Here is a 13,662-nt window from a genome sequence, read left to right as displayed (position 1 = left end):
AGAGGAGAGGCGCACCCAGCCACGCCGTGACCGTTCTGCCAAGTGTGAGCGTTGCCACTATGACGGCCACACGGCGGCCGAGTGTAGAGCTGACTGGGCCCAGGTAGCCAGCCGCAGGCGCACCGCCGACAAAGGTGCCCCTCCAGGGAAGCCCAGCAGAGTGGCCCATATGGAAGGGAGCGCGCCCCCAGCACCACCACCGCAAGCAGCCGCCTCCAGAGCTGCGGACCGAGCCGATGGGATGCCGCAGTTCGGGACTGTCCCAGCTAGGATCAACGTACTGGGCGGCGCGGCTGAGCCCAACCGGGTTGGCCTAGGCTTCAGTCTGAACCATCTGGGGCCAGAGCTGATACAGCCCAACAACATAGCCGAGCCAGAGGTGCTGAGGCCCCAGCCTTTCAGTCTCAATATGATGGAACCTGCCCGACCGAGCCTACCCAGCAAGAGTGGAGGGGCGCTGCCCAGCGTCCCTGAGACGGTGTATGGGGAGGCCCTGGCAGCCGCTGAACGAGAGAGGCAGGAGGTGCTAGCCAGCACCTCTGCATCGATGTATGGGACGCCACCCGGCGTCGCCACCTGGGATGATGGGGGGGTGCTATCCAGCGCCTCCCACCGTGTGCTTGGGGCGACAACCGTCGCCGCCACCGAGATACCTGGATCCTGGAACGAGCCAGCCTCCAACCTGATGTCTGGGGCGACCCCCGTCGCCGCCACCGAGAGACCTGAGTCCTGGAACGAGCCAGCGGTCCCAGAGGAAGGGGTGACACCCGTCACCCCCAGCCAGCCAGCGCCACCAGCCTGCAGGGAGAGCCCAGCTACATGCCAGCCAGCGCCACCAGCCTGCAGGGAGAGTCCAGCTACATGCCATCCAGAGCCCTCTACCAGCCAAGGGAACCCAGCGGCTCACCATCAGGATAAGTTGAATTTGTTAAATGTATTGAATCCAAAACCTTGTAAACACCCAGCCTTGCCTGTGCCCCCTGCACTTGAGGCTGGGGAGATTGAAAGTTGGGAAAATAAGGGCTTGCCTGTGCCACATGCACCTGAGTTCCTAGGGCAGGGGAGGGCATTGAGTAAGGGCGAGCCTGTGCCACATGCACTTCAGCCCCATGCCACTGGGCATGCCTTGGACCAGGGAAGGGAGCATTTAGGGCTAGGGGAGCCGACACCCAGGCAAGTGCCAGTCGCTTGCCAGTCTGTCATTGGGGAGGGTATCGGGGTGCCTCGGCCGCATACAGATAACGCTCAATGGAAATTTGTGTCTAGCCAGGAGCAGCCCAGCCGTGTCCAGCCCCAAGAAGCAGCCGTGACCAGAACCGGAGATCCCCAGCCGCGTGCCCGAGGAAGATGGTTACCTGGAAGCCTCTCCCATTGGTGGATGGTCCTGTGGGGCCTCCTTCTGGCAGCCGTGTGGCCTACAACCAGCTACGTCCTGGTGGGGTGGGACTGTGCCAACCCCACCCATGTCACGTCTTACAACAAAGAAAAGATGTGTGACACGGAGCCCCTACACCAGGAGGTGCCCCTGGGCCACGACATCCACGTCCTGCAGCAAGTCAAGGTGAGGGAAACCACTGGGTTCAGCTGTCAGCTCACCGTGTCCCAGTGGACATTCAGGTGTGGGGTATGGGGTCACCTCAAGGTGACCTCGGTCCCCACCCTCATGAGGCCAACCAAGATAGACCCAGAAGCGTGCCGAGACCTGGCCAGGAACCGAGTATACACGTTGCCAGGCAAGACCCAGCCACTGACGTTCCAGCTGAACCACCCCCTGTTCTTCACCGTTGATGTAGTGGGCGCCCTCGTCAACAGCCCCGAGGGGGTGGGTTGCGAGGGGGAGGACGTCCACTTTGAGGGCCAGCTCTACCGCAATGAATTAGTGCTCCAGGAGCGGCGGCTGCTGGTCAAGGAGGAGACCTATGTGGTGGAGGATGGACGGGTGGAGTCCCAGTCTGACCACCTGACCCTCGACTGTCCCCATTCTGAGCTGTCCTGTATCACTGGGGAAGCAACCTACGTGTGGGACCACCTGGGAAGAGATTGCCCCTTGAGGCTGATCCGCAGCCTCCAGCCCAGCCTGGTGAGGGATGCATATCTGGTTGACCATCAGGCCCAGTTTTTCATCAACATGACCAGCCCCACCTCAATTGTGAACTGCGACTTCGAGGCCCATGCCACCAACCATCCAGCGCTGTTTGTGGCAGCTGACCCAGCCGCGGCTGCGCTGCCCCGGGTGTCGGCCAGGGATGTTGACGTTCCCCTCCAAGCACAGATCCATGCAGGTTATATTGGATTCACCCTGGAAACACGCATGAGGAGCACTGCAGCAGAAGAAGTAGCGGCCAACTGCTGGAAGCTCCAGCAACTAGATCCGGCCCACCCGGTGCGTGTCCAGGGGAGCACGTTCTCGGTACTGAGGGGAGACATCCTGCTGCAGCTGACCTGCCAAAGGCACAAGTATGTTGTCCGCGAACACAAGGAGTGTTGGGACAAAGTGCCAGTGGAGCCCACAGGTTTTGTAGACGCCGTGACGCGGGTATACAGTGAGCACGCCACCAAGATTCCCTGTTCCTCCACCTACCCCCTGACTGTGCACGCAGAGGAAGGCTGGATAGAGCTGACCCCTGCTCCCAAGAAGAGGCCACCCCCGCTGGATACGCCCAAGCAGCTGTTGACAGACCCCTTAGATGACTTCAGTTCAGGTGGTCTGTATTCACAGGCTGAGTTGAACGACTGGCAACAGCTGCTGGCGTTCCCAGCATACAAGAGCGCCATGCTGACCGGCCTATCCTATGGCTCCTGCGTTCAGCAAGGCAGCTGTTCGGCCACAGGAGACCATGGGATAGTGTCCTACAACATTGACCGACTGGCGGAGGAAGGAGAGGCAGCCCTGGATGTCTGGGCAGGATTTAGACAAGCCATCCACGAGTGGGGAGATGGCGCCGCCATCTTGTGCTTGCTGCTGCTGATCCTCAAACTGCTGGGGGACCTCACCATCATTTCTCTGGCAGCAGCACAAGGAGGAGTCCGGGCAGCCCTGAATGCGATATCACAAGTGTTCCTGTACCACCCAGCTTTGTATAAGAAGGCGATGGCTAGAGCCAGGCTCAACCATGCCAAGTCCCGGGACTTTTCAGTGGACTGGGATGCCATCCCCATCGGCAGGGAAGCAGCCGAGGAAATGGTGTCTATGAAATCCACTGACAGCGGGCATGACCGCCCAGGTAGACCAGGACCGCCCTCTGGCAGACCCCGCGGCCCCTCAGGAGGACAGGCCGCTGCTCAGACACTCAACCTGGCAGCCAGTGCCCCAGCCGCTGCCAACAACAACCCGCAGGTCCCACTGCTGACCGTTCCAGCAACCAATGTGCCACCACCAAACCTGATACCTGCCGGCGCCGACCAACGTATCCAACCCAAGGCAGCCTCTGCCTTCTACCCCACATTGGGAGCCCATCAACCCTAAGAAGATACCCACCACTAGGATTCCATTGAATCATTATCGTTTGTATATATTTTAGCCCTAAGGAGCGGGCCGAAGGCCTCAACCACTGTCGGAAGTCTGGTAGGGAAACCATCTCCCAGCCTTCCGAGGGGAGAGTTGTGGTATTCGGCAACCGTGAGCCATGTCTATGGCACCCCTGATCTGGGGTTCGGTGGAGGGTCAATGGCCCTCCCCCGAGTCCTGGGGAAGGGGTCTAGTGACCCCCTCCCCACGCTTAGAATTAATGATTTGAATCTGTCATGTTTATTATGGCTAACTGTATTCTTAATTCTCCCCCACCCTTTCCAGGGATGGGGGAATCATTATTGCCCAAACTGACCATTGTACATATATTATTTATGCTTTTATGTTATGATTATTTATTCCTATCCATGTAATTATTGTTTGTTGTATATAACGCCAGTATATCTTAAGCCTTCAATAAAGTGACAACTAAAAGTAGATGTTGATCATTATCTAGTGAAAGCTAGAGAAGCGTAGCTTCTCTATAGTAAGGTGTCCACGTCTGTCACACTGCCGTAATCTAATTGAACTCCGGTGTCTGCCATTGATCCTCGGCGGATACCACAAAAGGACCTGGGCAGTATTAGGCTTAACAAGAACAAAGATGGAAGGTGGAAGAGAAAAAGAAAGATTGAAAGAAACAAAGATAGATATATGTATATATAAAGATTAGGTAGAGCATGTTTGAGAGTAGATGCAATAAAGTGAGGATTAGTGAAAATATTGATAAATGGACCAGGGATCCTAAGGGATAATACATTGAACGTTAAATTGATTTACAACCCAGATTATGTGAACAAAATTATCCCTTCTGTAGATTAAAATTATTTATTAAAAAGTTTCCACACTACTAGTTTGAAAAATAACTAAAATTCACTAAAAGTGACCAAAGATTTTAAGCTAACATGGCTATAAAATTTTAAGTACCAGTGCAATTTACAGTCAAATGTCCCCTCCCTCCGTCTTTGTCAATATCAAACGCCTTGCAAAGTAAAAAAATACACGAATACAATTGCTGTAAAAAGTGAAATTATAATTATTTTATTTTAAGTTTAACAACATAATCTTTCAAAAATGGTATTATTTGTAAATCTACTTTACTCTTAGTATAAAAATTTCCAACAATTGTTATAAAGCCTTTCTTGACTTTTATTATAAATTATAGTTGTTTAAATTCAATTGTTGTGAGCTGGAAAAATATAATTAAACAAATTTATTCTACTTTTTCCATGCGAGCTAAAGCTAGGGAGGAAAAATAAATTGTCTATTTTGTAATATCTTTCACTTGAAAAGGTAGAAATTACTATCTGAAAACTAAAGTTTTTGTGCTTTTTTCTGCGAATCTAAGCATGAGAGTTTACTTTATATAAATAAAAAATAAAACAATATACCTTCTAAATTACGCGAAGACTTTTTTCTATGATTTTAGAATAACTTCTGAGATAAAATAACGTTTTATCGGCTTCTTTAATCTTTAAGTGCTAAAAGTTTAAAATCAAATTGTCTTTTTATAAGTTTAAAAATTTTTGAATCTCTACGAAGTGTTTATAATATGGAATTTTGAAGTTTTTAAACATATTTTGAATGATATTACACAATTCTTAAGATTAAGATATTTTATTTTAGCACTCTTTTCAATTCATTTTGTCTCCTTTAGAATTTTCAGAAAATCATTTTATAATAATTGAGTTCCTCTAGTTGAAGTTAAAAATCTTATCTTTTTTGGAGTATTAAAGTGTAAAGAAATTGTTTCCTGTGAAGAATTCGTCTGCAGTGACAGTAGGCCAAGCCCCTGAAAAAAAGGTATTGTTGGAATTTTTAACATATAAATTCAATAGATATCGTTACAGCCTCATGAAATTTTGTAACCTTTCTAAACTTTATAACTCTTCTTCAAAACTTTTTGTGAAGAAATCTTATTTGATTGATAATATTATAATTGAACTAAACTTTATTGAATGACATATGTTTATACCTGAAAAGCTGGTACATAAGAAGCTTCACATTTCTGGCACTCAACCCGCCAGGATGTTTCTCCAGGTACTGAAAAATATTCACAAATATGGAATGTTGAAAGAAGAAGGGAAACAAGAATGGGCGTTAAAGGTAAAGCATTTAATGAATAGCACAGAGTCTGAAAGCGAAACTAAGCAAATTTTAAGATTCTCAGACATACATACCAAATAAACTACAATTATCAGTGGAGTTCTAGAAAATATAGTACTAACCCCACGAAAATTATCCTCCCCCCCCCCCCCCCACCAAAAAAAAAAGCTTATTAAATTTGAGAAGAATCTGAAATGCTTGTGACCTGTGAAAGATCTGTGTTGACATACTCAAACACAAAGGTGAGAGAGTTCTTGGTGTGGATGATGTCGTGTAGGGTCACAATGTTCGCGTGCTTCAACTCCTTGAGTAGGGAGGCCTCTCTGATGGCCGTGAAGGGTGTCCCCTCCTCCTCCTGTAGCCGGATTTCTTTCAGAGCCACCACCTGCTTAGTTAGATTGCTGTAACCTGAAAGAGAAACAGATTTGTAATATTAAAATTTGTAAGTCTTTTTACAATTAAACATTTTAATAAGGGGGAAAGAATGATTAATCGTCCATTGTAATATCACTGCAATCTTTGTTATACTTCTGAAAAGCAGACAAGAGTAACTGTTTTTGATCTTGTTTTTTTTTGTTGAGGAGGGGGGGGGGGGGTGGAGGGTGTTCTAAAAGTTCGGAGGGTGAATGTGCCAAAAATATTTTTCTGGCCATCTGAAATTCTTTAAAAATAAATATCATGCTATTTATTAAATAAAATGGCAAACTTAAACAATTCAAATATAAAAATAAACAAAAGTTTTGAATGATTCTTTAAGCTGAGTTGAGTGGAGGTTGCTGTGAAAGGTGACGTTGTTTAAATAATTTGCAAAACTTTTTGCACAATAGTTTTGAGTTTTTTTTGCGTAATCTTTGTTTTTCCTTGGAATTGACCTATTTTTATTTATGGCTCGAGGTTCCTATTATACAAGAAAAAGGGAATTAAAGAAAAAATTCTTTGGTTACAAAAATTACATTAATTAAGTTTAGGTTGAAAAAAAAACAATCGTATTTCAATACTGCAATTTAAATCATTTTAGTGTCTATAATCACTTACTTTTAAAAACGACACAAAATGCAATCATGATATTTTTAGCTTAGTCAATTAGTGCAATTTTATTAAATAGTCACTTTCAAAGTTTTATTATATCAACAGGGTACTGTAGTCATTGCTATTTGAAAGCGATTGTAATAATCCCACACTTTGAAATGGATATATTTTAACAAGAATTACGTCCAATATCAGCCTAGTTGTTTGAAATTATAAGCAAAATATACAGTAAAACATACAGTAAACAAAATACAGAGAGCTAATTTATAAGGGCCCCTCGTTATGGCAGCCTGCAAAGTTGGACTAGCATTACAGACAAATGAAGAGATAGACAGATGAAAGACAGAGGGACAGATAGTCACAAGAACCCATATTTAAAAATGACAACATAAAGTTCATTTTTGAAGAAAAAAGTCTTTATGGGATAGATTTCCACCAAAATTACTACACTATTACATTAGGATTTGACAATTTTATACACTTATTATTAGTTAATTAATGATAATAATAATTACATTTTTACATAATTATTACTTAGTAAACATAATTACATCATGCCTACCTATTTTTGTTATGTAACAAGACTGTAAACGGTCATAGATGCGTTGACATACATATATTTACATTCAAAACAATAGTTTAATAATTCATATACCTTTTATAGTTAGCTACTCTATAATTTACTTTGCCTGTCCGTCTGTCTGTCAGTGCGCCTCTTTAAATCCACTTGTACTTATTCCCATCCACGATTTTTTGTGCTTCGCTACTTTTTAGTGTTGTCATCATTGTTCAATATTTTTTTATTCTTAAACATACAGACAAACACACTTAAGCTTAAATATCTTAAGTTAAAACATAAAATGAATTTCATTGGGAGGCAATAAGAATATTTATGGTTTAGTCCATTAATGAGAAAGTTGACGCTGATAGAGTAGTTCTGATTATAAAAAAAAGTATGCTTATAGATAAAAGAATGAATATTGAATAATGATAAAGGCTAACAACACAACACAACAACAACTCTGTATCATTATTGTTAATTAACCTAGATGTTGGTAAACATACATTGAAATACAATGGTTAGAGTGTCAGTAGACCCTCAAAAACATAAATCCCCTATTCTGCAGTAACTGGATGTGGATAGGTATGAGTATGAGTAAGTTCTCGTCAAAAATCCCCCCTACGTAAAAAAGTTTAAATTTAACTTGGCAGGGAATGGAGCCAGTCCCATCATTAGAAGCCAAGGCTCAAGAGGTTAGGGGCGAAGCCAATGGTTTATTAAAAAGTGTTATTGTAAATTGAATATGACTAAATATTCATTTAATATTTTCCAACCCCTCTTTCTAATGGAATTCACTTCTATTTACAATACATGAAAATACGCATATTAAATATATTCTATCTACCTAACTTTATAGTTAGGCAGATGAATATAATTTCCATTCTTTTTAATTACTTAAGAATGGGGTATTTGTTAAAGGAATGTTTATCATCATTCATTTATCTGATAACTAGAATCAGTCAAAATCACTTTCTATTTGCGTGATTTTTTTTAATTGGTGGGTGAAGTGAAAATTAGATGACCTTTTTTTCCAAAAAGACATACAAATTTTTGGAGGGATTTCCAGGAGCAGTTTATCTCGGGAGGAAAGTGGTACTCTTTTCCAAAATATTTATAAACTTTTCTTGATCAATAAGAATCTTTACTGTTAAGGAGAACCCTATCGATACAGCGGTTTTCTACTGACAGGCAGTAATCTTTTTACTTTTATAAAATAACTATAGAAATTGTTTATAGAGATTTTTAGCGGCCAAATAGACGATATTTTTTCCAACTTTTAAGCACATGTATGTATATGTTTAAACTTTTTGTTTCGTGTGTAAAGTAATTTGTATATGAAAATTATGACATGAGCGTAATAGTCAGGTAAGCATGATTAATGGCCAAGTATAAGCTTTTCATTCAATTTACTTCAGTCTTTTCTTTTCCTCTACTTTTCAGGAATATAGGGATCACTTAACGGACTACCAAAATATATGCTTTTTGTGTATTAAGATTAAATAACATAAAAAGTAACTAATATTTTTTTTTTTTTTAAAGAATTTAATTTGAAAACTAAATGGTAGAATTTTTTTTCTTCAAAAAATGTCTTCTTTTTTCATTAAAATTAATGATATTAAGCTTTAAAAAATATAAATGGAATCCAACTACCATTCCAATAATTACTGGCATTAATGTACGCTTTTTGTGAGTATATTAACCAATAGTAAAAACGCTACAGACAAACTCTGATATCAAAGTTTTTGTAAAGAGTATTTTAATCATTAGGTAAAACTATTACACACAAAATCATTCGTTTTCCCGGAGAACAAAAAGTGTTTTCAGGAAAAACGTTCATTATTATTGTTTTGTTACGAAACTTATAATAAAATAAAATAATTTAAGTATTATTTTAAAGTAAACTGAAACTTACAGACTAATAGTACACTTGTAATTTAAAACTTTTATAAACAATAAATATCATCATGATTGATTTCTAAAAGTTTATCAACTATTAATCTAAAATTGATTTGGGTTAAACTTCACATAATGATTTAATTTTTAAATTTAAACCTAATAACAAATTACTCGACTTTACCTCAGCACACTCACAAACACACAAACAGAAACACATCCTTTTTTATATAAGGATAGAAAGGATACAAAGGCATCCATGAGATATTTATTGTTTTTAATTTAGTTCTTTAGTTCTGTTAAAAACGTCATTACTAACCTTTAAAAACTGTGGCATAGCTGCCCTCCCCTAGCTGTTCCAGTTTGACATATGCTTCCAGCTTTCCAAAAGGGGAGTTCCCACCGAATGCGGAATAACGTTTGGACCTTCGTCTGAAACAAATTAGATATTTTCAATATATAATCATAATATGTATATTTAAAAGGCTGAAAAAAATTTAATATCGACCTTTTTATTACTTCCTATTTGTTTTGTTTATGTAAATGTAATTGTTTTTTTGCTAGTTTTAGTAACATAGGTTTTTTTTATGAATTTTAAAAGGAGACGCGGAAAGTGATATACGTGACGTCATAAAAATACGTCTAAATCATTCTTTTTTTAGGGGTTTCCTTTCCCTCTTTTCCTCTCGTTCTTAAGTATTTTTATGACGTCACAAATGACACTTTCCGTATCTTTATTTTAGAATTAATAAATATTATAAAAACAAAACATATGAATAAGAATAGGAGATTAATATTTCATTTATAAATAATTAAAGGAAAATGTTATAAAAAAGAAAACCACTTAAGTGTTGATTTGTCCAATTGTTTTTTAACGATTTGTTGTACAAAATACATCAAATTAAAAAATATTGAATAAATAAATAATGATGTGTTGTTTGTTTTTTTAATACTTCACTTCTATCCATTTATAAATAATTGCTTTTCATAAAATATATGGTAAAAAAACATAAATGAGTAAAGAAGCACAATAAGCAAATACTAGTAGACAGACGCATGAAGCTAATGGACATACAGACAAAACTTACTTACGTACAATAGAGTAGCTTCGCTTTTAATAAAAAAAATAGAGTTACTAGTTCGATGAAAGAAGTAATTTAGTTTTTTTTATAATAAATTAGTTGATCCAACGTGTACCTTTATACCTGGAAAATTTACTGGTTGTATGTGTATACCTGTCATCCTGGTCAAGGAAAACTTCAGATTTTGGCCTGGAGGGTCTCTTTGCTCTCATAATCACTTTGTTCATCTCATTCTTGATCTCTTCATCCAATAATCTCAACACAAAATTAAAACTTAGCATTTTAGGAATTTCAAAACATTTTAATTGAAAAAAATATTATGAAATGGCATCCAAACAGGTATTAGGCATAGAAGAGTAGCTAAACCACGAAAGTAGACATTGTTTCTTTTTAATAACGAGACAGCTACAAAAAGAAAAAATCTTCAAAATTAAGGCTATACCTGGAATCCGAGGAAACGGACAGCTGCCTGACCATGTCACCATCTGCGAGACCGACAGCGCTGCTGCAAGACTTGGGAAATGCAGACTTGTTGTACGAGGAAGTGTCGTTGCGGCAACCCTCGTCACTACCGTGCAGCCGCTCCCAACCTTTACAAAATTTAAAAAGTTGAAGAAAATTTCAAAAACTTTTTTATCAAATCAAAGGCAGAATTTCGCCAAAAAAAGGAATTAAAGTGTGGGGTAAACATTGTTAAATTAATTTGTATGGTCTTAATATGACTAATACTATAATACTCAAATGTACTTATTGATTCATGTGTATCAAATGTTGTACGAAGGTCAAAACTACACAAATATTCCTATTCTTTTACTTTGTTTACATGTCAAACATAAACACCACGTTATATATGTAACAAAATACCTATAGATATTCTCTTAATTATCATCAGTTTTCAAGAATAAAATATTTTTTATATTTAGTGTGAGAATTCTTAAATGGAGTTTGTAACTTTAAGCTTGACCGACAGACTGACAGACTAAATCTATTTTTGAAATGCTCATTGAAATTTCAGCTGTCTATTTTAAATAGCAGCCGAGAATATCCCATTTTTTTCTTTTAGCATCACAGACGGACTGACAGACAAAGTAAATTATAGAGTAACTGATGTATGTTGTGTATACATGTGTATTGAAAACAACAGATCCTAACAATTTCACATTGTCAACTTTAATTAGTTCCACGTAACTTTCACCCTTTCAATACCACAAACTTTCCATACACCCCCTCCCCCCCTTCAATAACCCCACCATCTGCATCCCCTTTTCAGCCACCTGTCTACACCCCCGTCCGCCGCTAATTAATGAAAAAAAGTAAGTTTCTTGTTGACAGACAATGGGCTCCTTTCACAAAACTTTTCGCGACTTTTGGTTGCTTTTTAGATCAATACACCTTTTTAGTAGCTACTCGATAATTCACTATGGTAGTCCGTGTGTCAGTCGCTTCGGAGTAAATGTGCTTTTCTCGGCTTATATTAAAGATAGATGGATAAACCTATTAGTGAAGATTCTTATGACATATACACATATAATCTATAAACTGTTTAGTCCGTCTGTTTCTGGGTTATGCTTCAAAAGATGTTATTTAACATAATTTCCTAGTGTTTCGTGATTTTCTTAGAGTTTTTACATATTATCTCTCTCTCTCTCTCTCTTTTCTTTGTTATGAGAACTGAACATCTACTCATTTTTTGTCTTTTTGTTCATTCCATGATTTTGTGCTTCGCTACTTATGTATGTTGTCATTCTTGTTTTTGAATATATGGTATGCTCTTAAATGTAGTCTTAAAAATTTTATTTAAATAAAAGAGTTGGTATAGTAAAAAAAATAATAGCAAAACAGAATATTTTTTGCGTTTTTATGTGACAATTATATTATTTATGTAAAATACAATTATCATGTAACATGTATGACATATTGTTTAATTAAAATGAACAATGAAAAGGAACTTGATATATTGGTATCTTATTACCAATACCGGTCCAGTGCATGGGGGGGAATATAATAAATATATAATAACCAACATACAAATATATTTTATATATATAAACAACAATGTAAAATGTGAATATATGATAGTGAGCTAGCCTTATGGACATACTATTTTTGCCTTCAACTTTTACTTTAGTAAGACGTACAAATTAGCAAATAAAACAGTCTAAAACCATACAGGGAAAATTATCTAATTATAGAGAAAATACTCGTTTTATGAGTCACCGGGTCTTATCAAACAGAGACGCTTTAACTAAATAAAAACTTATCTGCCTTCAACATTTACGCCAACTAGACGAAATAATAAATGACACTGAATTTATCTACTTAAAAAAATTAATTTGAAGAAAATAGTGAAATATCTGTTATTATTTCATTATTCTCGATAAAGGTACAAATTATCAGAAAAAGAAAAAAAATCTCTTTATTTTAAATAGAGTATAAATTTATTTATAAAGACTTCTTAGAAGAAAATAATACCATTGGTTCTGTTGTATTCTTACTTTCCTACAATTTTGTGACAAAAGTTGAAGTATTTCGGTAATTTTGCTCAAACTGATAGTGGTCCAAAAACAATTCTTTTGATAAATGAAGCAAAGTTATGTTTATTTTAGGTTAGTTTACATAAAGAGCAGAGCCCAGTCTGTGCTGCAATTAGCGAGATCTTAAGCTTCATACCAACGGGCCAACATTCTTAATATCTAAACATAATTGGAGGAGGAGGGGGAGGGGGGGAGGGACCACTCCCAAGTTAAAATATTATTCCAATTTCTCAATACAATATCTTCCCAGTATTTAAACAATACAAAAAATTTGGAAATTTCAAACTTTGGAACAATTCTTTTCATTTCAAAAGCAACGCTATTCATTATATCCTTCTATGAAGTAACATGATGACTGTCTGTATTAAATTCTATCTTTTTATTTTTTATCTGTAATTAGCTATACGAGGGAGTTAGTAAGCAACCCCTCCCCTCGCACACACATCCCACAACTTTCCTACTCACAAAATAAATAAAATCAAGGATGACAACATCCATAAAAGCGAAGCTCTGAAATGGAAGGACAAACGAAAATTAACGTTTGACTGAATATATTTGCACATGTCTATACATAATTATAAGTAAATTTGTTGCAAAACTGATTAAATACAATACATATTACTGTTTAAGGATATACTGACGTTTTTAGGACTTGATTATAAAGATGCTTCGCTTTTAACACTATACCTTGTTGTAATAGGAATCAGTATACCAAAAATCAGATAAATCGGATAATTTTAACATACAAAAATTTGTTGTCAAAAAAGTAAAAAATCTACATATTTTAAATGGACGTACGGACTTTCTGGTAACGATTATAGAGTTGCTGCGCTTACAAAGTCGTACCTAACTGTTAAAGGAATCATCATGCAAAGTTTGAAATCGATAGGAAAATTCTAATCTGTTTAAATTAACGAAAAAAACTACCTGTAATGGACGGACGTATGG

General features: G+C 38.4%; 1 protein-coding gene across 3 annotated transcripts in view; it reads right to left on the bottom strand.

Moving 5' to 3' along the window:
• The window catches only part of Eip63E (cyclin dependent kinase Eip63E), a 74,009-nt gene that overhangs the window by 24,404 nt on the left and 35,943 nt on the right, over positions 1 to 13,662 (bottom strand). For 2 of the 3 annotated variants that reach the window (XM_080174445.1, XM_080174438.1), the window contains exons 6-11: positions 10,623 to 10,770; positions 10,304 to 10,435; positions 9,418 to 9,530; positions 5,820 to 6,022; positions 5,484 to 5,551; positions 5,265 to 5,300 (exon numbers count right to left, since the gene is read on the bottom strand). In XM_080174445.1, coding sequence (XP_080030571.1) covers positions 5,265 to 5,300; positions 5,484 to 5,551; positions 5,820 to 6,022; positions 9,418 to 9,530; positions 10,304 to 10,435; positions 10,623 to 10,770 — 700 coding nt within the window. The remainder of the gene's footprint in view (positions 1 to 5,264; positions 5,301 to 5,483; positions 5,552 to 5,819; positions 6,023 to 9,417; positions 9,531 to 10,303; positions 10,436 to 10,622; positions 10,771 to 13,662) is intronic. The other variant, XM_080174454.1, reaches the window with a different exon arrangement.

Source organism: Acartia tonsa, chromosome 1 (genome assembly GCF_053477335.1).
Source record: "Acartia tonsa isolate MP-2025a chromosome 1, ASM5347733v1, whole genome shotgun sequence".
NCBI classification, from domain to species: domain Eukaryota; kingdom Metazoa; phylum Arthropoda; class Copepoda; order Calanoida; family Acartiidae; genus Acartia; species Acartia tonsa.
The sequence above is the reverse complement of the archived record's forward strand: the minus strand, read 5'-3'. Positions and strand labels throughout refer to the sequence as shown.